General features: G+C 38.5%; 1 protein-coding gene across 1 annotated transcript in view; it reads right to left on the bottom strand.

Annotated features, from left to right (window-relative positions):
• LOC136824981 (trichohyalin-like) overlaps positions 1-27,919 on the bottom strand; it is an 80,812-nt gene that overhangs the window by 50,635 nt on the left and 2,258 nt on the right. The window contains exons 3-10 of the mRNA XM_067080967.1: positions 26,225-26,685; positions 24,710-25,839; positions 18,829-20,126; positions 17,567-18,740; positions 16,549-17,337; positions 15,561-15,955; positions 14,254-14,724; positions 13,172-14,163 (exon numbers count right to left, since the gene is read on the bottom strand). Of these exons, the coding sequence (XP_066937068.1) occupies positions 13,172-14,163; positions 14,254-14,724; positions 15,561-15,955; positions 16,549-17,337; positions 17,567-18,740; positions 18,829-20,126; positions 24,710-25,839; positions 26,225-26,685 (6,710 nt within the window). The remainder of the gene's footprint in view (positions 1-13,171; positions 14,164-14,253; positions 14,725-15,560; positions 15,956-16,548; positions 17,338-17,566; positions 18,741-18,828; positions 20,127-24,709; positions 25,840-26,224; positions 26,686-27,919) is intronic.

Raw genomic sequence — 27,919 nt, 5'->3', positions numbered from 1 at the left:
TCATGAAGAGAGTGATAAGTAATTAGTTTTCTTTTATACCACAAAGAATGATGAGCAGATGCCTGAATAAAGAAAAATGATCTTCCATTGTTTTGTAGGCAGTGAAAAAAGTAATAAGGAATTAATTAAGGTAGCATTTGCAGATTTTAGTCCAGGACAGACAATTTAATTATGAGATATCCACTTACCGGGAAGGATTTTTTTTCCTCTCCAGGAAAGGATGAAAAATAAACGAAAGAACTGAATCCGGTGCCCATGATTGCTTCGGAAGAAAATCTACTGTTTTGGAAGAATACGATTCTTTTAGAAAAGGATCGGAATATCAGTGTTGCACCGAGATTAAGGTTACGAAGGTAAAAGATTTTTTTATTGCCTAATGAAGGTAGGCGAAACTGAATATCTCTCGTCAGGTAAAACCTTCTCTCTTCTGAATGGTGATTTTGTCGTTCGGCAAATTTTTCAAGAAGCCGAGAAACTTTGTATTAGTTTGGAAAAGCCTCTTCCAAAATCACCAGTCTCTGTTAGTTTTCTGAAAGGAAAACTATTGTGCCGACTTTGTCTATCCGTCCGCACTTTTTTCTGTCCGCACTTTTTCTGTCTGCCCTCATATCTTAAAAACTGCTGAGCCTAGAGGGCTGCAATTTGGTATGTTGATCATCCACCCTCCAATCATCAAACATACCAAATTGCAGCCCTCTACCTCAGTAGTTTTTATTTTATTTAAGGTTAAAGTAGTCATAATCGTGCTTCTGGCAACGATATAGGTGTAGCCACCACCAGGCCGTGGTTAAAGTTTCATGGGCCGCTGCTCATACGGCATTAATCCTGATTATACCGAGACCACCGAAAGGTAGATCTATTTTCGGTGGCCTTGATTATACGCTGTACAGAAAACTCGATTGCGCCGAAGAAGTTTCGACGCATTTTTCACTTGTTTCTTCTTGATTAGCTTTGGGCTGACAACATTTTGAGTAACTGTACATCGTGGAAGGACAAACACATAACGAACTTGACTGAATGCGTCAATTTACATGTTTGCAGTTTCTCTATTCGTACCCAGAGCTCCGTTCCTAAATGGTTAAGCTTTTAATCCCTTGACAAACCAGCACTCAGGTCTAGAGGTCACTTACAAACTTTCTCTCTCCCCGGTGATATAAATAGGTTGTAAATCAAGACTGTGAGTCAGAAGTCGTTCGATGACGCACGAGAATCTGAAGAAACTCCGACGTTATGAAGATTCCCACAAGAAACCCACTCATGCCACTATAGCAGTTGCCCTTAACGAATATATATATATATATATATATATATATATATATATATATATATATATATATATATATATATATATATATATATATATATATATATATTATATATATATATATATATACACACACACACACACACACACACACACACACACACACACACACAAAGAGAGAGAGAGAGAGAGAACATGCATGCATACAAATAAGTTAGCGTCATGGCAATCAGTGCCAGTATGCGCACGAAATTAAACAAGCCTCTGCTCCGAAATGAACATGTGACCGCTTCAAAAACTTTCCCCACAGGAGTAATGTTTACTAGGACGTAATTTATAATTCACTTTATTCACATCAGCTGTGCTAACATAAAAATAGTGAATAGTTAAGAGCCTAGCTGGAAAGAATACGGTGTATAACAGAAAACAAACTACCATATTTTTAATTATTATTATTATATTTTTTAGATTTTTTTTAGAGGATTAACCCTACACATTTAGAACAAGCCCACAGGGGCCATTTAACCTTCCAAAGAATGTGGTATCCATTTGAAAGAAGTAACGGAAGGTAATAGGAAATACAGAAAGAATAGATCAGGTATTAGAAAAGAAAAAAATAAATTAACAAATATTTTAAATAAACAGGTAAAAATAAAAGTAAATCATCAAAACATAAGGATAGTTGTTTTGAAGTACTAATGAGTTGCATCTTCGCTCGAACTTTTAAACACAAAAATTATAAATAGTCTGCTAGACACGTTCAGTGGAATTTAGTGAATGAATTAGTCTCCCATGAGGTCCGGCTGTGCTCAGAATTAAATGGAAATGATAAAGAAACATTGAGAGTCTTTGTCATTATCAACAAGTTTTATTGTAAGAGTTCAGGAATATATATATATATGTATATATATATATATGTATATATATATTTTATATATATATATAATATATATACAGTATATATATATATATATATATATATATATATATATATATATATATATATATATATATATATATATATATATATATATATGTGTGTGTGTGTGTGTGTGTGAGTGTATATGTATGTATGTATATATATTATATATATGTATACACGTATATATATACATACAGTATATGTATACGTATATAATAGACTATATGTATACAGCAATATCGTCCCGTGTTAGGTACTAAAAGAAATTAAAGTAGAAATTTCCAAAATCCTAAACTATTTACTTATAACGACATGAGAATCTTCAGCTGAACGCTTGAACTGAAACACGGTTAACGTACTCTGTTTGGGTTTTTCTGGCGGTCTGAACCTTGGTGGGAGTTTCATTTTTGCATACTGGTAATATCAAGGCCAAGAGAGAACAAGGTCTACCTAATTGGATGGAGTCGCCTCCCACCTGGGGTAACTACGTAGGCGATGACGTATCTTAGAGGGTATCTTGCTCATTACGGTAATCCGCCTGCTGACGCAATAAGGAGGTAGACAAAGCTCCGCCTACATGGGGGATTTTGGGGGGTGGGGAGTGAGCACACCTTCTCTTTCTCTTGGCCTTGGGTAATATCTTATGCGAAACAGGTAGCGATGCGGAGCTTCACAAAATATTAAGCTGGTCCGCGAGCGAACGTAATGCAGTTAGTTATGCATGTAACTAACTCCCTGTCAAGAGAGCTGAAATATTGGTGAAAGGAAAATGGAGAAGAGGTAAAATGCTGGAATGAACTTATATAGTTAAAATGCACAGAAGCAGATGTAATAGGTGGGGTGTTACAAAAGAAATCAAATGCCTATTTAGAGGACTAGAATATTTCCACTTAATTTGATGTTAAGTATGATTAGGGAACCATAAAAGAAATCATATTAAACGACAGGCAAACCAAAACTTGGCAACTAAAATCAGTATTCGTGAATAAAATGTTTAAAGTAACATTGTTTATTTAAGATAAACAGAGATCAATAAAGACACAATGGCGATGTCCTGTTTGTTATCATGGCTCCTCGAGAGATGTAAACCGCCATTAAATCAGAAAGTTCTGTGTCTTCTCAGATCCTACAAACTTAAGTCAATGTCTCATATTTCAGGATAAAAATTACTCTCATCCTTAAGTCAGAATAAATTTTAAACACGTACAATAGAATTACTCAAGTGATGGACTATGAAAACAGTCCGGTAAAAACAGCCTTTTATTTACAGTTCGATAAAATAACCGACATTTATTCATTTGCTGTATTCATGAAACACTTCTCTTGCAATAGTAATAAAAAAATAAGACGAAGGACTCACTATATTTCCGAGAAGTCAGTTGACATCGCCATTAATCACTGACATTGCATATTTTTCTCTGCGTCGCTTTGCTCGCAGAAACAACGATTTTAGCTTTATCTTCGCCGTTTATGAAAATTTCGAGGGTCCTCGCTCACTCTGGGTGCTGATATCATAAAGATCGCAAACACGGACATTAATCTTCGTGAAACGATGCTTCCTCGAGGGACACCGAGATATGCAAGCGGTACCGAACTTTCATGAGAATTTTTTCTTTATTTTTTATTTTTTTGCAACCCTTTGTTATAGTAAATATTTTGCATTTTTAGTGGGATAATGCTAAATTAATAAATATGTATTTAAGTGGAACGAAACTTCTTATATTAAATTTAAATAGATTAAAAAAAGACTTAGGAATCAAGACTTATACTTTTTTCTGTAAGCATTTGTTATCTTACATTTTTACTAATGGTGAATATGTCTAAAAGTGTTTCTATAAATCTTACGGTGAACAAAATGGTAAAATTGAATAAATAAAAAAAAAGACTTGGTAAATTACTATTTTAAGTTATTTCACTCGGTAAGATTTACATTCTCTGAAAATTTTAAAATAACGAGCTTCTGGGAAAGCCGATACAACGGTTAACAAAATCAGTCTTAAGGGATCCTTTCAGGTAATCATGATATTACCATTCTCGATCATCACAGACTTTGCATCGTCAGACGACATAGTCATATTGTCTAAACAAATCTTGAAATTTATGTTTTGATTTCGCATTACCAATAGATAAAAAAAACTCTAACGTTCTTAAAACTAACACCATGGAGCCACGAATGGAAAATATATAACTTTAAACGTAAGGATTTTCAGCCATTTTTTTTTTCATGACACCTATTTCGCCTATAGGTGGCGTATTCAAGAAGTATAATGAACTGTGCATGTGCACCCTATATCTCTTTATTTTGGTCATGGGAATATTCCAAGAAAATCATTCCTAACTGTCGTAATGAAACAATCATAATTCCTAGTGAAAATAGAAAATCTATGCACCTTCAATGTTTTATGCCTGATTATGATGATGGTACCGAGGACCATTATTTATCATCTCTATTATAGCAGTTTTTCAGTTAATATGCAAAACTATCCGGGAAGTTTACATTATAAGTTTTTTGCACATTGTATATTTCTAAAATGAGGAGCACACCCACTAATATATACAATTACACACATATATATATATATATATATATATATATATATATATATATATATATATATATATATATATATGTATGTATGTATGTACTGTATGTATGTATGTATGTATAACTGAATCCCGAAAATATGGATCATGATGAATATATGAATAATGACAAAATCCACGAAGAAAAGAGAAACAGTGGAGTACTGCAAGGCCTTTCGACTTCTTGTCCTTTTATATATATATATACTCGTGTATATATATATATATATATATATATATATATATATATATATATATATATATGTGTGTGTGTGTGTGTGTGTGTGTGTGTGTGTGTGTATGTATGTATATATTGTTAGTGTACTATCTGCATTCACATAATTTCGTTTCATCGAACAAGAAAGTACATCAGGGCCCACCAGAAATAAGTAGTGATTTGTTTAGGGATTAAACGATAGGCCAGGTTTTGGGTGATTTTAGGTAAAAGGCTCTTGGGGTTACGCCTTTGTTAACGAGCCCTGCCGGGGTGCGACATTCACTCTTTGTATGGTGACCTTTGACGTTAGGCGACTTTTAATCTCAGGTCATGGAAAGTTATAAATTACTTCATGATGGAAGTCATTATTACACTATTTGCGGTACAGTATGTCATGCAAAAAAAAAAAAAAAATAAACAATTAAGAGAAAGTTAATTAAAACTGTAATCTGCTTATTTTCGTTATCCACGGATGAAGTAAAGTAAAAAAAAATCAAGTATTATACGAGTAGCTTTCATCTAACAGCGCAAAAGTGTTAAAGGAATGAACAAACTCATTTGCAAATTGGTTTTTTGTTGTAGGTTTTTCATCAAAATAAAGGTTTTGACTCATCGGTACAAAAAAAAAATCTGATATTAAGAGTCCTGCCAACGAACAGCAAGTACATTATGCTTACAGAGACATACATATATATATATATATATATATATATATATATATATATATATATATATATATATATATATATATATATATATATATATATATATATATATATATATACTCGTATATATATATATATATATATATATATATATATATATATATATATATATATATATATATATATATATATATATATATATATATATATATATTATATATATATTTCTTCGTTACTAGAGTTAGGAATGATGAAGAGGTATAGGGTGTAAATGCGCTGTTCATTGTTCATTTTGGAGGGAAATGAATTGAATGGTAAGAAACTTATGGGGTTAATTAATAGCTTACAGAAGGAAAAACAACACGATAGAAAAGTTTTACTTATGTCTCATTGGGCAAATTGAAACCAAATCCTGAATGCTACGTGGGAGAAGAAGAATGACCGTCAGTACCTACTGCCTTCCGTAGAATATATAAGCAAGGGTTGAGCGAATGGCAACACTCTTGGTTGCTCTAGCGTACACACCCAGAATCACAAAACCCTTTAATTGAGGTAATTAAATGTAATTACAAAAGCTACGAGAACAGCCTTCAAGTCACGAACGAATTTAAATGGCCATAAGAGAAGAATCGGGCTTAGGAAAACTTTAATTAAATATCCTCTCTAGGAAATAGCTGGACATTTTCGTTATAATTGAAACAGTCATTGCAAAGATAAGAAATAAAAGTGATACCGGGAATAATAAGGTTACTGAGTGTTAATAAATGGAAAATATGTGACCAAACGCTGTGAAGATAGCGTTAAAGTAACTTATATTGCTATAAAAAAAATATGGAATAGTTTAAGACTATTCATATTCGACAAAAAGTATTGCTACGCAACAGATACTTACTCAGACTATTAACCCTACATGAAAAGAAACTATCTTACCATGGAAAAATAAATGTTTGCAGATAATCATGGTTGCAACCTCAATTCCAGGATGCTTAGTTCACTAGCATAAGACTGAGAGTGAGAAAAATGAAATGAAATATAGTAATAGTCATGATGACGAATATCAGTTATGTAATACGATGATATGTGGTTTAACCTTTGATTTTATCATGTTTTTAGGTTTATGGTACAGTTTAACCCACCCACCCTCTCTCTCTCTCTCTCTCTCTCTCTCTCTCTCTCTCTCTCTCTCTCTCTCTCTCTCTCTCTCTCTCTCTCTCTCTGTTTTTTTTTTTTGCGTGTAAAACAAAGCTAGATAAATTAAATTACATTACCAGAACACATCATACAAATGTATGCCTAAAAGTACCTAATAACATGAGTTTTTCTCCTATTTGATTACAAATGTAATAAAGTAAAAAATGCGCTGAAGTTTTTTCGGCTCAGTCGAGTTTTCTGTCCGGTAGGGGCCTCAGCCACGGCCCTTAAAACTCTTAGCTGCGGCCCATGAAACTCAGCCACGGTCTGGTGGTGGCTTATGTTGTTGGTACCTATAGCGCTGCCAGAAGTACGATTATGGTCAATTTAACCTTAAGATAAAAACTACTGAGGCTAGAGGGCTGAAATTTGGTATGTTTGATGATTGGAGGGTGGATGATCGACATACCAATTTGCAGCCCTCTAGCCTCAGTAGTTTTTAAGATCTGAGAGCGGACGGACAGGCAAAGCCGGCACAATAATTTTCTTATACAGAAAACTAAAATGGGAAGTTGTTGGCACAGTGTCAAAGCATTATATCGCACCAAAACCTTCACGACAATTCAGAGAACACGAACTCTGGACTCGAGGTACTGAGGTATTCTTGCCATGTGGTATGAATGTACATAAGTACTGACTCATGAAATAAATATAATGAAAAATTTATGTGTTTTCTAACGCATTTCATTTCCATACAAGGCTTGGTGGCGAAAATGCGCAACATAAAAGAAAGTAAGTCAAATAAATTGTAAAAGTGCCCAAAGATAGCAGTGATCTTTGAACATAATCTTAAAGTGTCAAGTTCGTGTAAGAGGGTTTCTCAAGAGCCCTTCAAGATGAGTGAGACAGTATTCTTGAGCATCTGTAACGTTCAAGCGTTCTTCGTTTTATAGCAATTAGCAAATGGAGAGAGAGAGAGAGAGAGAGAGAGAGAGAGAGAGAGAGAGAGAGAGAGAGAGGATAGCAAAGGAGTGTTGGCAACAGAATTTGCCTGAATTTCAGTGTCACTGTGGTGGGCGTTTATGAGTTCAGAGAAGCGTCCGTACCCTAAGCATTAATCCTCCAGCCGAACGGTTCTGTAAAGTTTTACCTAACATCACGGTTTAACATTTGTTCGAAAATTCACCAGCAGTATGTCCGAGGGAGTAGTTACTAGAAAATATATTATAATCAAATTTTGTTTTACATTTAGATTTTGTATCCGTCGAAATTTTCTCACTTTATTGTTTTCCATTATTTTAATAGTTATCGTGGGAAGATTCGCCGCTAATGTCTCTATCTATCTATCTATCTGTCTATCTATATATCTAATATATATATATGTATGTATGTACAAAATGCGCCGAAGAAATCGAGTTTTTTGTACACCGTATAATCAAGGCCACCGAAAACATATCTATCTTTAGGTGGTGCTGTATAATGCTGTATGAGCCGTGGCCCATGAAACTTTAACCACTGCCCCGTGGTGGCCTGCCCTAGATCGTTGCCAGATGCACGATTATAGCTAACTTTAACTTTGAATAAAATAAAAACTCCTGAGGTTAAAGGGCTGCAATTTTGTATGTTTGATGAGTGGAGGGTGGATGATCAACATACTAATTTGCAGCCCTCTAGCCTAAGTAGTTTTTAAGACCTGGCGGCAGACGGACAGACAAAGCCGACATGATAGTTGTCTTTGACAGAAAATTAAAAAGGATGGAACTAATTTCTCGCAAAAGCCAATAAATATTAGCAACTATTTTGTTGATACTTCCATAAACTACAAAGGCGAGAAATTTCTGTGGTTACTGATATCTACATAGATTAACTAGGAATCAGGAATTCCGTATTGCCCTAATTGCTGTTTTATTTGTCCATCAAATATAAACAGTGCTAAAAATTCAAAAGGCATATGTACTTCGGAAGAACGAGCAATGTTCACAAATGTTAACAAACCTCAATAGATTCTAATCAATTAAAACAGAATATATTTCATTTGGTTGTTCGCAGTCAGTCTGAACAAACAATTTTGCATCGGTATCAGAAACTGAATAAATCCTCGTTTGTTTGAACAGGATATGAATTCTTAGTTTGTTTGCTAGACTTTTGAGGCATCCTGCACCTCGCATCTCACTGATGCCTGCAACTACCAAGGGATGTCAGCAGAATTTTTCATCTTTTAAACAAAATCAATGGCATTAATTTTCGTATATAACATAAACAGCCTTCCTAAGTTACTTGAATGTACATCGGGGAACGATAATGGGAAAACGACTATTATATTGATTTTTTCTGTAGTAAATTTTCTCTCGTCGTAAAATAAAATGATGTTATTCTGAAGACTTCGTTGTGGTACTGTTGATTTATGCACCCAACCGTTTACTAATAACCAGTCGAACGTCGTCTGTAGGAATAAGGATTAACAGGACACCGAACTGGAAATCTCATTCCAAAAGGCTTGTGAGAACAGAAGGTTTTTATACAACTGTTACCATATGTATATATATATATATATATATATATATATATATATATATATATATATATGTATATATATATATATATATATATATATATATATATATATATATATATATATATATATATATATATATATATATAAAGTTAATTCATTTTAATAACATCAACATCAAACTTTCATAACTCCCAAAGACTGAACTGAGTCCGCCCCCAGTCCCTTCTACCACCCAGCCTGTTTCCTGCATTGCAGGAGGGAGAAGGGGGAAATGGGGGGAGGGGAGGGAGGTAGAGGTCATGAAGGTAGGGACAAGAAGCGAAAGGTCATTCAGAAGGAAATTAAAGTTTATCCTGAGATCAGGACTTTGATTACGCTCCGATCTGAGGATTTACCTTCCTCGCTCTAAGCTTTTCGAAAAGGACAAGGGACGTCGAAAAAGCCAAGACATTTTCGTTGGTATTCGCCTGCTGGTCCTTTTTTTTTTCATGTTTTGCGATTGAAATAAGAGGCTGGATTATATTGGTATTGCACACATCCGCGCGTACGTATTTGCATATATATATATATAATATATATATATATATATATATATATATATATATATATATATATATATATATATATATATATATATATATATGTGTGTGTGTGTGTATAATATATATATGTGTATATATATATATATATATATATATATATATATATATATATATATATATATATATATATATATATATATATATATATATATATGCACATGTGCACAACCACTATGAAACAGACTTTTTATTTCAATTATAAAAGTTTCAAAAGTGGGCCACTTATTTTAAGAGCTGGATTTTTTCTGAAACTATTAGACCTATTGGAGAAAAACTTACTTGTCAACTGTATAGCTCTCAAAATTGTATATAAAAAATCGAAGGGGAGAAATAATCCACCAACAATTATATTGCTATTCCCTACAGAGGGAAACCTGGACACGAACTTGCGATAGAAGCCTCAGAAGAACGAACCGCATTCTAAATGAACAATGGGGGCCACAGTGTGCAAATGATGCAACAACACTAAATTTGATAACTAGTTATTTTAAAATACGAAACCATAAACAATGAGCCAAAGTTTCTTCGGCGCAATCGAGTTTTCTGTATAGGTTAAAATCAAGGCCACTGAAAATAGATCTACCTTTCAGTGGTCTCGGTATAATGCTGTATGAGCCGTGGCCCATGAAACTTTAACCATGGGCCGGTGGTGGCCTATCCTATATCGTTGACAGATGCACGATTATGGCTAACTTTAACCTTAAATGGAATAAGAACTATTTAGGCTAGAAGGCTGAAATTTTTTATGTTTGATGACTGGAGGGTGGATGATCAACATATCAATTTGCAGCCCTCTAGCCTCAGCAGTTTTTAAGATCTGAGGGCGGACGGACAGGCAAAGCCGGCACAGCAGTTTTCTTTTACAGAAAACTAGAAAACAAGTAGGACGGTGAACGTGGTTATTCATGACCCCGGTTTCTGTAGAAGCCGGAGGTTATTCATCTAACTATACAACGGGCATCTGAATCTAATTTTATCTTTCCGATACGGCTTGCTAAGTGTCTTGGCATCAGGGCACGAATGCTACACAACAGACCAAGCAAAGATGCAAGATATGTGACCTAGAACCGTTATCATATAACAAATCAGGAACTGCGGCACGATTATATCTTCTCTCAATAACATGATCGCATCATCTTGACTAGAAATGAGCCGAAAAATTATGTGGTTAGTATCTGCCAGTCACGGTGTCACTCATATAAGACATCATGGAACCACGAGTGTCCTTTTTCAAGAACAGATCAGACGAGGTACATGTCAGGCACCGAGTTGTCAGGGTACCAAGCTATTCCTGATTGTTTCTGGATTCCTGAGGTTTCATTAAGTTGGGAACAGAAGACTATCAAGGTAAAAAGAGCTGCAGTGGCCTGAGCAAGGGAAACGTGACTTAGAAGAATTCCTCCTGTAAAGCCGAGACAAAGAGTGGCCGTATTAATTAACGCTGGACCGACCCCGAGGAACAAAGGGATGCGTGGGCTACCTGGCGGTCCAGAGAGAGTGGGAGCGGGGAGACGGGGAAAGCGAATTAGAAGTATTGGAAAAATGCCCATAATTTCCCACGTCCTCCTCCACCCTCTCGCCAAAGCGAACAGCGGCAGCAAGACATCAAACAGAAAACAGTCGATTAGAGAATGACTAAAACAAAGGATTCATCACCTCAATATCTCGAAAGACCGAATTAACCAGAAGGTGAGGGGCAGACGGACAAAGGGGCACATTGTCGACAGTCTGGACGTACAGGCTTTGAACTAGTTCTAGGATAAGTGGGGGAGCTTAGCACATTTGCTTAATTAACTGGATGCAGACGTAAATGCCAAGCAAACCAAAACAAAGGAATTATGGGTAAAGTCAAGTAGCGCCACAAAGTGGCGGAGTATTTGGGATAAATTATAAACTGACCGATTATGAATATTATGCCATGGATTTCGAAATCATTTTCCAAAAAGAGTGACTGACGGTGAACCCTTTAGTGCCCGTGGTATCAATTATAGCAGTGTAATTTCGACTTTACCTTATCGTCAAGCAGAACACAAAGAACGAAAGAGAAAATATTAGTAACTTTAGATGATAGTCTAATTTAAAAAAAAAAATCTTAACCCGTCATTGTAATTGTTAAGGATTAGTTTGTGTTTAGTAGGAATGAACTACCATCAACTCAGTATACCTTAATGTGTTAATTTCGTTATTGTGCCATTTACAGTGGAAGAGGGGGTGGAGAGAGAGAGAGAGAGAGAGAGAGAGAGAGAGAGAGAGAATGAGCTCTTATGAATACCTTCTGCATAAATATGAAAGATTTTTTGATAACGTCATTTGCTAACCGTAATTTACCTCTCCCAAGCACGTCCAAAGTTTAATACTAAATCCTTTTTGACCACATGCAAAAGTCATATACTCGCGTAACAAAACGCAAGGAGAGCTGTCTCGACAGATGATCCTGAAGTGTATGTATTTCAGCCAACCGCCACTGCCACCATCAGCAAGCATATGTGACAACCCATTATCACTAGGGATATTTACGTACAGACGCCGCGATTCTCTCTTCAACTTGACGTAGCGCAAGTCGTAAATTCATCGCTAAATTTTTAACCATCAAAAAAATACTACAAAGCGATTATCGTTTTTGCGGTATAAGGTAGATCGAAAACATAAATTTCAGACATTGTTTTTGAATTACGAATCTAACAAAAGATACCTACATGAAAGAAAAGCATCTAACTAGACTTCTAAAAGTATCTTGTGTACAAGAGCAGTAGCCCCAAAACAATTATCGGAGACAGAAGGCAGTTTACTGAGTGTCCATGGGATTATCCTCGCTGGCGAAAGATGGATTAGTTGGTTGCTACTATTTCTTTACATGAAACATTTAGTTATGGGGTCAATGTAAAACAAAACAAAAAAAAAAAGAAGAAGAAAGTTTGGGAATCAGTACAGCATTACAGATTTTCTCGTCTCTTGCCGGGGTATCGAATGAACAGGTTCCAAACTTCGAAGCACAATTGTCAAACGATGGTTCAATCGGCATCACTCGCCAACCGTAAAATTGGAGAAAATCGGTGTCACTGAACAACCTTAACCGTTCGGAAAAAGTTTAGGGAAACCTACACAACTCTCGACGCAACGGGAGAGAAAATGAAATATTGTTCTATAGTACAAAATGGGCAAAAGTATCTTTCTAAGTATGTTCTTGTATAGACTTTTGTTGTTCGATGAACGGTCTTGAAGATTTCTGTTGTTAGATGAACGGTCTTGAAGACTTTTGTTGTTCGACGAACGGTCCTGTAGACTTTTGTTGTTCGATGAACGGTCTTGAAGATTTCTGTTGTTAGATGAACGGTCTTGTAGACTTTTGTTGTTCGATGAACGGTCTTGTAGACTTTTGTTGTTCGATGAACGGTCTTGTAGACTTTTGTTGTTCGATGAACGGTCTTGTAGACTTTTGTTGTTCGATGAACGTTCTTCAAGACTTCTGTTGTTCGATAAACGGTCTTCAAGACTTTTGTTGTTCGATGAACGGTCTTGTAGACTTTGTTGTTCGATGAACGGTCTTGAAGACCTCTGTTGTTGGATGAACGGTCTTGAAGACTTTTGTTGTTCGATGAACGGTCTTGAAGACTTCTGTTGTTCGATGAACGGTCTTGTAAAATTTTTTGTTTGAACGGTCTTGAAGACTTTTGTTGTTCGATGAACGGTCCTGAAGACCTTTGTTGTTCGATGAACGGTCTTGTGGACTTTTGTTGTTCGATGAACGGTCTTGTAGACTTTTGTTGTTCGATGAACGGGCCTTGTAGACTTTTTGTTGTTCGATGAACGGTCTTGTAGACTTTTGTTGTCTGGATGAACGGTCTTGAAGACTTTTGTTGTTCGATGAACGGTCCTGTAGACTTTTGTTTGTTCGATGAACGGTCTTGTAGACTTTGTTGTTCGAACGGTCTTGTAGACTCCTGTTGTTCGATGAACGGTCTTGAAGACTTTTGTTGTTCGATGAACGGCCTTGTAGACTTGTAGAACTTTGTTGTTCGATGAACGGTCTTGTAAGACTTTTGTTGTTCGAACGGTCTTGTTCGATGAACGGTCTTGAAGACTTTTGTTGTTCGATGAACGGTCTTGTGACTTTTGGCCTTCGAGAACGGTCTTGTGACTTTGTTGTTCGATGAACGGTCTTGAAGACTTTTGTTGTTCTGCTGTTGATGAACGGTCCTTGTAGACTTTTGGTGTTCGATGAACGGTCTTGAAGACTTTTGTTGTTGATGAACGGTCTTGTAGACTTTTGTTGTTCGATGAACGGTCTTGAAGACTTTGTTGTTCGATGAACGGTCTTGTAGACTTTTGTTGTTCGATGAACGGTCCTGTAGACTTTTGTTGTTCGATGAACGGTCCTTGTAGACTTTTGGGTGTTCGATGAACGGTCTTGAAGACTTTTGTTGTTCTATGAACGGTCTTGAAGACTTTTGTTGTTCGATGAACGGCTGTTTGTAGACTTTTGTGTTCGATGAACGGTCTTGAAGACTTTTTGTTGTTCGAACGTCTTGTAGACGTTGTTCGGATGAACGTCTGAAGACTTTTGTTGTTCGATGAACGGTCTTGTAGACTTTTGTTGTTCGATGAACGGCCTTGTAGACTTTTTGTTGTGAACGGTCTTGATGAACGGCCTTGTAGACTTTTTGGTGTTCGATGAACGGTCCTGAAGACTTTTGTTGTTCGATGAACGGTCCTTTGTTGTTCGATGAACGGTCTTGAAGACTTTTGTTATTCGATGAACGGCCTTGACTTTGTTGTTCGATGAACGGTCTTGAAGACTTTTGTTGTTCGATGAACTTCCTGAAGACTTTGTTGTTCGATGAACGGTCTTGTAGAAGACTTTGTTGTTCGATGAACGGTCTTGAAGACTTTTGTTGTTCGATGAACGGTCTTGTAGACTTTGTTGTTCGATGAACGGTCTTGTAGACTTTTGTTGTTCGATGAACGGTCTTGAAGACTTTTGTTGTTCGATGAACGGTCTTGAAGACTTTTGTTGTTCGATGAACGGTCCTGTAGACTTTTGTTGTCTGGCGAACGGTCTTGAAGACTTTGTTGTTGATGAACGGTCTTGAAGACTTTTGTTGTTCGATGAACGGTCTTGAAGACTTTGTTGTTCGATGAACGGTCCTGTAGACTTTTGTTGTTCGAAGAACGGTCTTGTAGACTTTTTGGTTTGTTCGGATGAACGGTCTTGAAGACTTTTGTTGTTCGATGAACGGTCTTGAAGACTTTGTTGTTCGATGAACGGCCTTAGACTTTTTGTTCGATGAACGGTCTTGAAGACTTTTTGTTGTTCGGATGAACGGTCTTGTAGACTTTTGGTGTTCGATGAACGGTCTTGAAGACTTTTGTTGTTCGATGAACGGTCTTAGAGACTTTTGTTGTTCGATGATGAACTTTTTGCGTTCGATGAACGGTCCTGTAGACTTTTGTTGTTGTTCGATGAACGGTCCTGCTGTAGACTTTGTTGTTCGATGAACGGCCTTGAAGACTTTGTTGTTCGATGAACGGGTCTTGAAGACTTTTGTTGTTCGATGAACGGTCTTGAAGACTTTTTGTTGTTCGATGAACGGTTCTTGTAGACTTTGTTGTTCGATGAACGGTCTTGAAGACTTTGTTGTTCGATGAACGGTCTTGAAAAACCTTGTTGTTCGATGAACGGTCTTGTAGACTTTGTTGTTCGATGAACGGTCTTGAAGACTTTGTTGTGGAACGGTCGATGAACGGTCTTGAAGACTTTTGTTGTTCGATGAACGGTTCTGTAGACCTTTTGTTGTTCGATGAACGGTCTTGAAGACTTTTGTTGTTCGATGAACGGTCTTGAAGACTTTTGTTGTTCGATGAACGGCCTTGTAGACTTTGGGGCTTTTTGTTGTTCTATGAACGGTCTTGTAGACTTTTGTTGTTCGACTTTGTTGTTCGATGAACGGTCTTGTAGACTTTGTTGTTCGGGAAGGAACGGTCTTGTGGACTTGTAGACTTTGTTGTTCGATGAACGGTCTTGAAGACTTTTGTTGTTCGATGAACGGCCTTGTAGACTTTTGTTGTTCGATGAACGGGTCTTGAAGACTTTGTTGTTCGATGAACGGTCTTGAAGACTTTTGTTGTTCGATGAACGGTCTTGTAGACTTTTGTTGTTCGGATGAACGGTCTTTTTTTGTTCGATGAACGGTCTTGTAGACTTTGTTGTTCGATGAATCTTGTGGACTTTGTAGACTTTTGTTGTTCGATGAACGGCCTTGTAGACTTTTGTTGTTCGATGAACGGCCTTGTAGACTTTTGGTGTTCGATGAACGGTCTTGTAGACTTTGTTGTTCGATGAACGGTCTTGAAGACTTTTTGTTGTTCGATGAACGGTCTTGAAGACTTTTGTTGTTCGATGAACGGTCTTGTAGACTTTGTTGTTCGATGAACGGCCTTGTAGACTTTTGTTGTTCGATGAACGGTCTTGAAGACTTTTGTTGTTCGACAACGGCCTTTTTTGTTGTTCGATGAACGGTCTTGAAAAGACTTTGTTGTTCGATGAACGGTCTTGTAGACTTTTGTTGTTGATGAACGGTCTTGTAGACTTTTGTTGTTCGATGAACGGTCTTGAAGAACTTTTTGTTGTTCGATGAACGGTCTTGTAGACTTTGGTGTTCGATGAACGGTCTTGTAAACTTTGTTGTTGATGAACGGTCCTTGTAGACTTTGTTGTTCGGGAACGGCCTTGTAGACTTTTGGTGTTCGATGAACGGCCTTGTAGACTTTGTTGTTCGATGAACGGTCTTTGTAGACTTTTGTTGTTCGGATGAACGGTCTTGAAGACTTTGTTGTTCGATGAACGGTCTTGTAGACTTTTGTTGTTCGAACGGTCTTTGTAGACTTTTTTTCGATGAACGGCCTTGTAGACCTTTTTGTTGTTCGATGAACGGTCTTGTTTCGATGAACGGTCTTGTAGACTTTTGTTGTTCGATGAACGGTCTTGTAGACTTTGGTGTTCGATGAACGGTCTTGTAGACTTTTTGTTGTTCGGATGAACGGTTCTGTAAACTTTTGTTGTTCGATGAACGGTCTTGAAGACTTTGTTGTTCGATGAACGGTCTTGTAGACTTTGTTGTTCGATGAACGGTCTTGTAGACTTTTGTTGTTCAGCGAACGTCCTGTAGACCTTTGTTGTTCGGCGAACGGTCCTGAAGACTTTTGTTGTTCGATGAACGGTCTTGAAGACTTTTGTTGTTCGATGAACGGTCCTTGTAGACCTTTTTGTTGTTCGATGAACGGTCCTGTAGACTTTGTTGTTCGTGATGAAACGGTCTTGAAAACTTTGTTTGTTCGATGAACGTCTTGACTCCTCTTGTTCGAAGAACGGTCCTGTAGACTTTTTGTTGTTCTAGAACGGTCTTGTAGACTTTTGTTGTTCACAAAGAACGGTCTGGACCTTTGTTGTTCGATGAACGGTCTTAGACTTTTGTTGTTCGATATGAACGGTCTTGAAGACTTTTGTTGTTCGGATGAACGGTCTTGTAGACTTTGTTGTTCGATGAACGGTCTTGAAGACTTTTGTTGTTCGATGAACGTCTTGAAGACTTTTGTTGTTCGATGAACGGTCTTGAAGACTTTTTGTTGTTCGATGAACGGTCTTGAAGACTTTTTGTTGTTCGATGAACGGTCTTGGAAGACTTTTGTTGTTCGAGGAACGGTCTTGAAGACTTTTGTTGTTCGATGAACGGTCCTTAAGACTTTTTTGTTCGATGAACGGTCCTGAAGACTTTGTTGTTCGATGAACGGTCTTGAAGACTTTTGTTGTTCGATGAACGGTCCTGAGAACGCCTTTGTTGTTCGATGAACGGTCCCTGTATGACTTTTGTTGTTCGATGAACGGTCTTTGGAGACTGTTGTTCGATGAACGGTCTTTGAAGACTTTGTTGTTCGATGAACGGACCTTGAAGACTTTTTGTTGTTCGATGAACGGTCTTAAGACTTTGTTGTTCGATGAACGGTCTGAAGACTTTTTGTTGATGAACGGTCTTATGTTTGTTGTTCGAACGGACCTTTTGTTGTTCGATGAACGGTCTTGAAGACTTTTGTTAGATGAACGTCTTTTGTTGTTCGATGAACGGAAAATTTTGTTGTTCTTGAAGACTTGGTTTGTTCGATGAAAACGGTCTTGAAGACTTTTGTTGTTCGAACGGTGAAGACTTTTGTCTTGAAGACTTTTGTTGAAGACTTCGATGAACGGTCTTGTTGTTCGAAACGACTTTTTGTTGTCTGAACGGTGAAGACTTCCGTTGTTCGATGAACGGTCCTGTAGACTTTTGTTGTTCGATGAACGGTCTTGAAGACTTTTTGTTGTTCGATGAACGGTCGGTCTTGAAGAACGGTCTTTGTTGTTAGGGATGAACGGTCTTGTAGACTTTGTTGTTGTTCGATGAACAACGGTCTTGTAGACTTCCGTTGTTCGATGAACGGTCTTGACTTTTGTAGAACGGTCCGTTGTTCGATGAACGGTCTTGTAGACTTTTCCTGTAGACCTTTGTTGTTCGATGATGAACGGTCTTGTAAAACTTTGAAGACCTCTTGTTGTTCGATGAACGGTCTTGTAGACTTTTGTTGTTCCTGAGACTTGTTGTTCGGAACGGTCTTGAAGACTTTGTTGCTGTTCGATGAAACGGTCTTGAAGACTTTGTTGTTCGGATGAACGTCCTGAACGTTGTTCGATGAACGGTCTTTGTTGTTCGAAACGGTCCTGTACTTTGTTGTTCGATGAACTGGTCTTGTTGTTGTTCGATGAACGGTCCTGTAGACTTTGTTGTTCGATGAACGGTCGACTTTGAAGAACTCCTTTGTTGTTCGATGAACGGTCTTGAAGATTTCTGTTGATGGTCTTGAAGATTGTTGTTCCGAACGTTGTTCGATGAACGGTCCTGACCTTTGTTGTTCGGAGAACGGCCTTTCTTGTTGTTCGAAGGAGACGTTGTTCGATCGGTCCTGTAGAAAAAATTTGAACGGTCCTGGTAGACCTTTGTTGTTCGATGAACGGTGAACGGTCGACATGAACGGTCTTTGAAGACTTCCTGTTGTTCGATGAACGGTCCTGTAGACCTTTGTTGTGAACGGTCGATGAACGGTCTTGAAGACTTTTTGTTGTTCCTGATGAAACGGTCTTGTGGACTTTTTGTTGTTGTTCGATAAACGGTCTTGAACGGCCAGACTTTTTTGTTGTTCGATGAACTGCCTTGAAGACTTTTGTTGTTCGATGAACGGTCCTGGTTTTTGTTGTTCGGATTCTTGAAGACTTTGTTGATGAACGGTCTTGAAGTCCTCTTGAAGACCGACAAATTTTGTTGTTCGATGAACGGTCTGAAGACTTTGTTGTTCATGAACGGTCTTTTAGCACGTTGTTCGATGAACGGTCTTGAAGACTTCCTGTAGAACGTCTTTTTGTTGTTCGAAGAAAATTTTGTTGTTCGGTCTTGAAGAACTCTTGTAGACTTGTTGTCCGATAAACGGTCTCTTTGTTGTTCGGATGAACGGTCTTGAAGACTTTGTTGTTCGATGAACGGTCCTGAAGACTTTTGTTGTTCGATGAACGGTCTTGAAAACTTCCGTTGTTGTTCGATGAACGGTCTTGAAGTCCGGATGAACGGTCTTGAAGACTTTTTGTTGTTGTTCTTGATGAAACGGTCCTGTAGACTTTTGTTGTTCGAAGACGAACGGTCTTGTTGTGGACGGTTTTGTTGTTCGATGAACGGTCTTGAAGACTTCCGTTGTTCGATGAACGGTCCTGTAGACTTTTGTTGTTCGATGAACGGTCTTGTAGACTTTTGTTTGTTCGATCTCGAACGGTCTGAACGGTCTGTACTTTGTTGTCCGATAAACGGTCTTTGTTGTTCGATGAACGGTCTTGTAGACTTTTGTTTGTTCGGCGAACGGTCTTGTAGACCTTTGTTGTTCGATGAACGGTCTTGTAGACTTTTTGTTGTTGTTCGATGAACGGTCTTGAAGACCTTTGTTGTTCGATCGGTCTTGAAACGGATCTTGGTAGACTTTTGTTGTTCGATGAACGGTCCTGAAGACTTTTGTTGTTCGATGAACGGTCTGAAGACTTTTGTTGTTCGATGAACGGTCTTGAAGACTTTGTTGTTCGATGAACGGTGCAGGACTTCCGTTGTTCGATGAACGGTCCTGAAGACTTTGTTGTTCGATGAACGGTCTTGAAGACTTTTGCTGTTCGATGAACGGCCTTGTAGACTCTTTGTTGTTTACAATTGGATGAACGTTCCTGGAAGACCCTTTGTTGTTCGATGAACGGTCTTGAAGACTTTGTTGTTCGATGAACGGTCCTGTAGACTTTTTGATGTTCGGTCTTGAAGACTTCTGTTGTTCGATGACGGTCTTGAAGACTTTTGTTGTTCGGCGAACGGTCCTGTAGGCTTTGTTGTTCGATGAACGGTCCTGTAGACCTTTGTTGTTCGATGAACGGTCTTGAAGACTTCTGTTGTTCGATGAACGGTCTTGTAGACTTTTGTTGTTCGATGAACGGTCCTGTAGACTTTTGTTGTTCGATGAACGGTCCTGTAGACCTTTGTTGTTCGATGAACGGTCCTGAAAAAAATTTTGTTGTTCGATGAACGGTCTTGAAGACTTCTGTTGTTCGATGAACGGTCTATGACCTTGTTGTTCGATAAACGGCTCCTGTAAGACTTTTGTTGTTCCGATGAACGGTCTTGAAAACTTTTGTTGTTCGATGAACGGTCTTGAAGACTTTTGTTGTTCATGAACGTCCTAAGACTTTGTTGTTCTAACGGCTTGTGGACTTTTGTTGTTCGACTTCTGCTGTTCGAACGGTCTTGAACTTTGTTGTTCGATGAACGGTCTTGAAGACTTTTGTTGTTCGATGAACGGTCTTGAAGACTTGTTGTTCGATGAACGGTCTTGAAGACTTTTGTTGTTCGATGAACGTCTTTCGAAGACTTTTGTTGTTCGATGAACGGTCTTGAAGCTTTTGCTGCTCCGATGAACGGTCTTGAAGACTTTTGTTGTTCGAACGGTCTTGTAAGACTTTTGCTGTTGGATGAACGGTCCTGAAGACTTTTGTTGTTCGATGAACGGTCTTAAGACTTTTGTTGTTCGATGAACGGTCTTGAAGACTTTGTTGTTCGTGAACGGGTCTGCTAGGGCTTGTTGTTCGATGAACGGTCTTATGAAACTTTGTTTGTTAGATGAACGGTTAGTAAACCTTGTTGTTCGATGAACGGTCTTGTTCTGTTGTTAGATGAACGGTCTTGTGACCTTTGTTGTCCGATAAACGGTCTTGAAGACTTTGTTGTTCGATGAACGGTCTTGTAGACTTTTGTTGTTCGATGAACGGTCCCAGACTTTTGTTGTTCGATGAACGGTCTTGAAGACTTTGTTGTTCGATGAACGGTCTTGAAGACTTTTTGTTGTTCATTGAATTCGGTCCTGAAGACTTTGTTGTTCGATGAACGGTCTTGAAGACTTTTATGTTCGATGAACGGTCTTGAAGACTTTGTTGTTCGATGAACGGTCTTAAGACTTTTGTTGTTCGATGAACGGTCTTGAAGACTTTGTTGTTCGATGAACGGTCCTTGAAGACTTTTATTGTTCGATGAACGGTCTTGAAGACTTTGTTGTTCAAGATAACGGTCCTGAAGACTTTTTATTGTTCATTAAAAGACGGTCGAAGACTTTATTTGTTCGTGTAGACTTTTGTTGTTCGATGAACGGTCTTGTAGACTTTTGTTGTTCGATGAACGTCCCATAGACGATTTTTTGTTGTTCGATGAACGGTCTGAAGACTTCTGTTGTTCGATGAACGGTCTTGTAGACTTTTGTTGTTCGATGAACGGTCCTGTAGACTTTTGTTGTTCGATGAACGGTCCTGTAGACCTTTGTTGTTCGATGAACGGTCTTGAAGACTTTTGTTGTTCGATGAACGGGTCTCCTGTAAAAATTTTGTTTGTTCGATGAACGGTCCTGTAGACTTTTGTTGTTCGATGAACGGTCTTGTAGACTTTTGTTGTTCGATGAACGGTCTTGGACTTTTGTTGTTCGATGAACGGTCTTGAAGTACTTTGTTGTTCGATGAACGGTCTTGAAGACTTTTGTTGTTCGATTCTCTGAACGGTCCTGTAGACTTTGTTGTTCGATGAACGGCCTTGGACCTTGTTTGTTCGATGAACGGTCTTGAAGACTTTTGTTGTTCGATGAACGGTCTTGAAGACTTTTGTTGTTCGATGAACGGTCTTGAAGACTTTTTGTTGTTCGATGAACGGTCTTAAGACTTTTTGTTGTTCGATGAACGGTCTTGAAGACTTTTGTTGTTCGATGAACGGTCTTGAAGACTTTTGTTGTTCGATGAACGGTCTTGAAGACTTTTGTTGTTCGATGAACGGTCTTGAAGACTTTTGTTGTTCGATGAACGGTCTTGAAGACTTTTGTTGTTCGATGAACGGTCTTGAAGACTTCCGTTGTTCGATGAACGGTCTTGTAAAATTCTGTTGTTCGATGAACGGTCTAGAAAAATTTTGTTTTTGTTGAAGACTTCTGTTGTTCGATGAACGGTCTTGAAGACTTTTGTTGTCCGATAGAACGGTCTTGAAGACTTTGTTGTTCGATGAACGGTCTTGAAGACTTTGTTGTTCGATGAACAGTCTTGAAGACTTTGTTGTTCGATGAACGGTCTTGAAGACTTTGTTGTTCGATGAACGGTCTTGATGAAAAATCTCTTTGTTGTTCGATGAACGGTCTAGAAAACTTTTGTTGTTTCGATGAACGGTCGCGAAGACGCATTGTTCGAACGGTCTCTGTTGTTCGATGAACGGTCTTGAAGACTTTGTTGTTCGATGACTTTGTTTGTTCGATAAACGGTCTTGAAGAACTTTGTTGTTCGATGAACGGTCTTGAAGACTTTTGTTTATTCGATGAACGGTCTTGAAGACTTTGTTTGTTCGATGAGCAGTCTTCCCGAAGACTTTTGTTTGTTCGATGAACGGTCTTGAAGACTTCCGTTGTTCGATGAACGGTCTTGTAAAATTCTGTTGTTCGATGAACGGTCTAGAAAAATTTTGTTGTTCGATGAACGGTCTCGAAGACTTCTGTTGTTCGATGAACGGTCTTGTAGACTTTTGTTGTCCGATAAACGGTCTTGAAGACTTTTGTTGTTTCGATGAACGGTCTTGAAGACTTTTGTTGTTCGATAAAGACGGTCAAAGACTTTTGTTGTTCGATGAACGGTCTTGAAGACTTTTGTTGTTCGATGAACGGTCTTCGATGAGACTTTGTTGTTCGATGAACGGTCTTGAAGACTTTTGTTGTTCGATGAACGGTCTTGAAGACTTTGTTGTTCGATGAACGGTCTTGTAAAATTCTGTTGTTCGATGAACGGTCTAGAAGACTTTTGTTGTTCGATGAACGGTCTCGAACTTTTGTTCGATTCGATTTTGTTGTCGAACGGTCTTGAAGACTTCGTTATTCGATGAACGATTACGTAAAATTCTATTTGTTCGATAGACGATTACAGAAAAAATTTTGTTGTTCGATGAACGGTCTGAAGACTTCTGTTAATTTCGATGAACGGTCTTGTAGACTTTGTTGTTGTTCTCTGTTGTTCGATGAACGGTCCTCTTTTGTTGTTCGATGAACGGTCTTGAAGACTTTGTTGTTCGATGAACGGTCTTGAAGACTTTTGTTGTTCGATGAACGGTCTTGAAGACTTTGTTGTTCGATGAACGGTCTTGAAGACTTTTGTTGTTCGATGAACGGTCTTGTTTTTGTTGTTCGATGAACGGTCTTGTTGTTCCTGAAGACTCTTTTTGTTGTTCGATGAACGGTCTTGTAGACTTTGTTGTTGATTCCTGTAGACTTTTGTTGTTCGATAAACGGTCTTGAAGACTTTTGTTGTTCGATGAACGGTCTTGAAGACTTTTGTTGTTCGATGAACGGTCTTGAAGACTTTTTTGTTCGATGAACGGTCTTGAAGACTTTTTGTTGTTCGATGAACGGTCTTGTAAGACTTTTGTTGTTCATGAACGGTCTTGAAGACTTTTTGTTGTTCGAGAACGGTCTTGTAGACTTTTGTTGTTCGATGAACGGTCTTGAAGACTTTTGTTGTTCGATGAACGGTCTTGTTGTTCGATGAACGGTCTTGTAGACTTTTGTTGTTCGATGAACGGTCTTTTCCGTTTGTTGTTTGATGAACGGTCTTGAAGACTTTTGTTGTTCGATGAACGGCCTTGAAGACTTTTGTTGTTCGAACGGTCTTGAAGACTTTGTTGTTCGATGAACGGTCTTGAAGACTTTTGTTGTTCGATTGTAGACTTTTGTTGTTCGATGAACGGCCTTGTAGACTTTGTTGTTGATGAACGGTCTTGTAGACTTTGTTGTTCGATGAACGGTCTTGTAGACTTTTGTTGTTCGATGAACGGTCTTGTAGACTTTTGTTGTTCGATGAACGGTCTTTGTAGACTTTTGTTGTTCGATGAACGGTCTTGAAGACTTCTGTTGTTCGATGAACGGTCTTGAAGACTTTTGTTGTTCGATGAACGGCCTTGTAGACTTTTGTTGTTCGATGAACGGTCTTGAAGACTTTTGTTGTTCGATGAACGGTCTTGAAGACTTTTGTTGTTCGATGAACGGTCTTGTAGACTTTTGTTGTTCGATGAACGGTCTTGTAGACTTTGTTGTTCGATGAACGGTCTCGATGAACGGTCTTGTAGACTTTGTTGTTCGATGAACTTTTGGTTCGATAGAACTGTAGACTTTTGTTGTTCGATGAACGGTCTTTAGACCTTTGTTGTGAACGGTCTTGAGACTTTTGTTGTTCGATGAACGGTCTTGTAGACTTTTGTTGTTCGATGAACGGTCTTGAAGACTTTTTTTGTTGTTCGATGAACGGTCTTGTAGACTTTTGTTGTTCGATGAACGGTCTTGTAGACTTTTGTTGTTCGAAACGGTCCTGTAGACTTTTGTTGTTCGATGAACGGTCTTGAAGACTTTTGTTGTTCGATGAACGGTCTTGTAGACTTTTGTTGTTCGATGAACGGTCTTGAAGACTTTTTGTTCCTGATGTTGTTCGATGAACGGTCTTGAAGACTTTTGTTGTTCGATGAACGGTCTTGAAGACTTTGTTGTTCGATGAACGGTCTTGAACTTTTGTTGTTCGATGAACGGTCCTGTAGACTCTTTGTTGTTCACAGAACGGCCTTGTACTTTGGTGTTCGATGAACGGTCCTTGAAGACTTTTGTTGTTCGGCGAACGGCTCTTGAAGACTTTTGTTGTTCGGATGAACGGCCTTGTAGACTTTTGCTCCGATGAACGGTCTTGTGACTTTTGTTGTTTGTTGAACGGTCTTCCTGTAGACTTTTGGTGTCGATGAACGCCTTGTAGACTTTTGTTGTTCGGCGAACGGTCTTGAAGACTTTTGCTGTTCGATGAACGGGTCTTGAAGACTTTTGCTGTTCTGGAACGGTTCCTTTTGCTGCTCGATGAACGGTCTTGAAGACTTTGTTGTTGGATGAACGGTCTTGTAGACTTTGGTTGTTCGGATGAACGGCCCTTGAAGACTTTGTTGTTCGGATGAACTGGTCTTAAAGACTTTTGTTGTCTTATGAACGGCCTTGTAGACTTTTTGGTACTTCGAAGAATGTCTGAAGACTTTTGTTGTTCATTAAATGGTCTTTGCAGACTTTTGGTGTTCGATGAACGTCTTGAAGACTTTTGTTGTTCGGAGAAACGGTCTTGAGACTTTTGTTGTTCGATGAACGGTCTTTGGTAGACTTTGTTAGATGAACTCTTGAAGACTTTGTTGTTCGATGAACGGTCCTGTAGACTTTGTTGTTCGATGAACGGCCTTGTAGACTTTCTGGTGTCTGATGAACGGTCTTGAAGACTTTGTTGTTCGATGAACGGTCCTGTAGACTTTGTTGTTCACAACGGTCTTGTAGACTTTGTTGTTCGATGAACGGTCTTGTAGACTTTTTGTTGTTCGATGAACGGTCTTGTAGACTTTTGTTGTTCGGATGAACGGTCTTGTAGACTTTTGTTGTTCGATGAACGGTCTTGTAGACTTTGTTGTTCGATGAACGGTCTTGAAGACTTTTGTTGTTCGATGAACGGTCTTGTAGACTTTGGTGTTCGATGAACGGTCTTGAAGACTTTGTGTTCGATGAACGGTCCTGTAGACTTTTGTTGTTCGATGAACGGTCTTGTAGACTTTTGTTGTTCGATGAACGGTCCTGTAGACCTTTGTTGTTCGATGAACGGTCTTGTAGACTTTTGTTGTTCGATGAACGGTCCTGTAGACCTTTGTTGTTCGATGAACGGCCTGCAGACTTTGTTTGTTGCTATGAACGGTCTTGAAAACTTTTGCTGTTGTTAACGGTCTTGCTTCTTGCTGTTCGATGAACGGTCCTGTAGACTTTTTGTTGTTCGGCGAACGGCCTTGAAGACTTTTGTTGTTCGATGAACGGTCCTTGAAGACTTTTGTTGTTCGATGAACGGTCTTGAAGACTTTTGTTGTTCGATGAACGGTCTTGTAAGACTTTTGGTGTTCGATGAACGGTCTTGTAGACTTTTGTTGTTCGATGAACGGTCTTGTAGACTTTTGTTGTTCGATGAACGGTCTTGTAGACTTTTGTTGTTCGATGAACGGTCTTGTGGACTTTTGTTGTTCGACTTCTGCTGTTCGATGAACGGTCCTGTAGACTTTTGTTGTTCGATGAACGGCCTTGTAGACTTTTGGTGTTCGATGAACGGTCTTGAAGACTTTTGTTGTTCGATGAACGGTCTTGAAGACTTTTGTTGTTCGATGAACGGCTTTGTAGACTTTTGTTGTTCGATGAACGGTCTTGAAGACTTTGTTGTTCGATGAACGGTCTTGAAGACTTTTGTTGTTAGATGAACGGTCTTGAAGACTTTGTTGTTCGATGAACGGTCTTGTAGATTTTGTTGTTAGATGAACGGTCTTGAAGACTTTTGTTGTTCGATGAACGGTCCTGTAGACTTTTGTTGTTCGATGAACGGCCTTGTAGACTTTTGGTGTTCGATGAACGGTCTTGAAGACTTTTGTTGTTCGATGAACGGTCTTGAAGACTTTTGTTGTTCGATGAACGGCCTTGTAGACTTTTGGTGTTCGATGAACGGTCTTGAAGACTTTTGTTGTTCGATGAACGGTCTTGTAGACTTTTGTTGTTCGATGAACGGTCTTGTAGACTTTGTTTGACTTGTTCGATGAACGGTCTTGTAGACTTTTGTTGTTCGATGAACGGTCTTGTGGACTTTTTGTTGTTCGATGAACTTTTTGTTGTTCGATGAACGGTCTTGTAGACTTTTGTTGTTCGATGAACGGCCTTGTAGACTTTGTTGTTCGATGAACGGTCTTGAAGACTTTTGTTGTTCGATGAACGGTCTTGAAAACTTTTTTGTTGTTCGATGAACGGTCTTGTAGACTTTTTGTTGTTCGATGAACGGTCCTGAAGACTTTTGTTGTTCGAACGAACGGTCTTGTAGACTTTGGTGTTCGATGAACGGTCTTGAAGACTTTTGTTGTTCGATGAACGGCCTTGTGACTTTTGTGTTCGATGAACGGTCTTGTAGACTTTTGTTGTTCGATGAACGGTCTTGAAGACTTTTGTTGTTCGATGAACGGTCTTGAAGACTTTTGTTCGATGAACGGTCTTGAAGACTTTTTGTTGTTCGATGAACGGTCTTGTAGACTTTTGTTGTTCGGGATGAACGGTCTTGAAGACTTTTGTTGTTCGATGAACGGTCTTGTAGACTTTGTTGTTCGATGAACTGGTCTTGAAGACTTTGTTGTTCGGATGAACGTCTTGAAGACTTTTGTTGTTCAATGACGGCCTTGAAGACTTTTGTTGTTCGATGAACGGTCTTGAAGACTTTTGTTGTTCTTGAACGGTCTTGTGGACTTTTGTTGTTGAGACGTCTTGAAGACTTTTGTTGTTCGATGAACGGTCTTGTAGACTTTTGTTGTTCGATGAAC

This window comes from Macrobrachium rosenbergii, chromosome 36, assembly GCF_040412425.1.
Source record: "Macrobrachium rosenbergii isolate ZJJX-2024 chromosome 36, ASM4041242v1, whole genome shotgun sequence".
Lineage (NCBI taxonomy): Eukaryota > Metazoa > Arthropoda > Malacostraca > Decapoda > Palaemonidae > Macrobrachium > Macrobrachium rosenbergii.
This window is presented reverse-complemented; position numbering and strand designations above follow the sequence as displayed.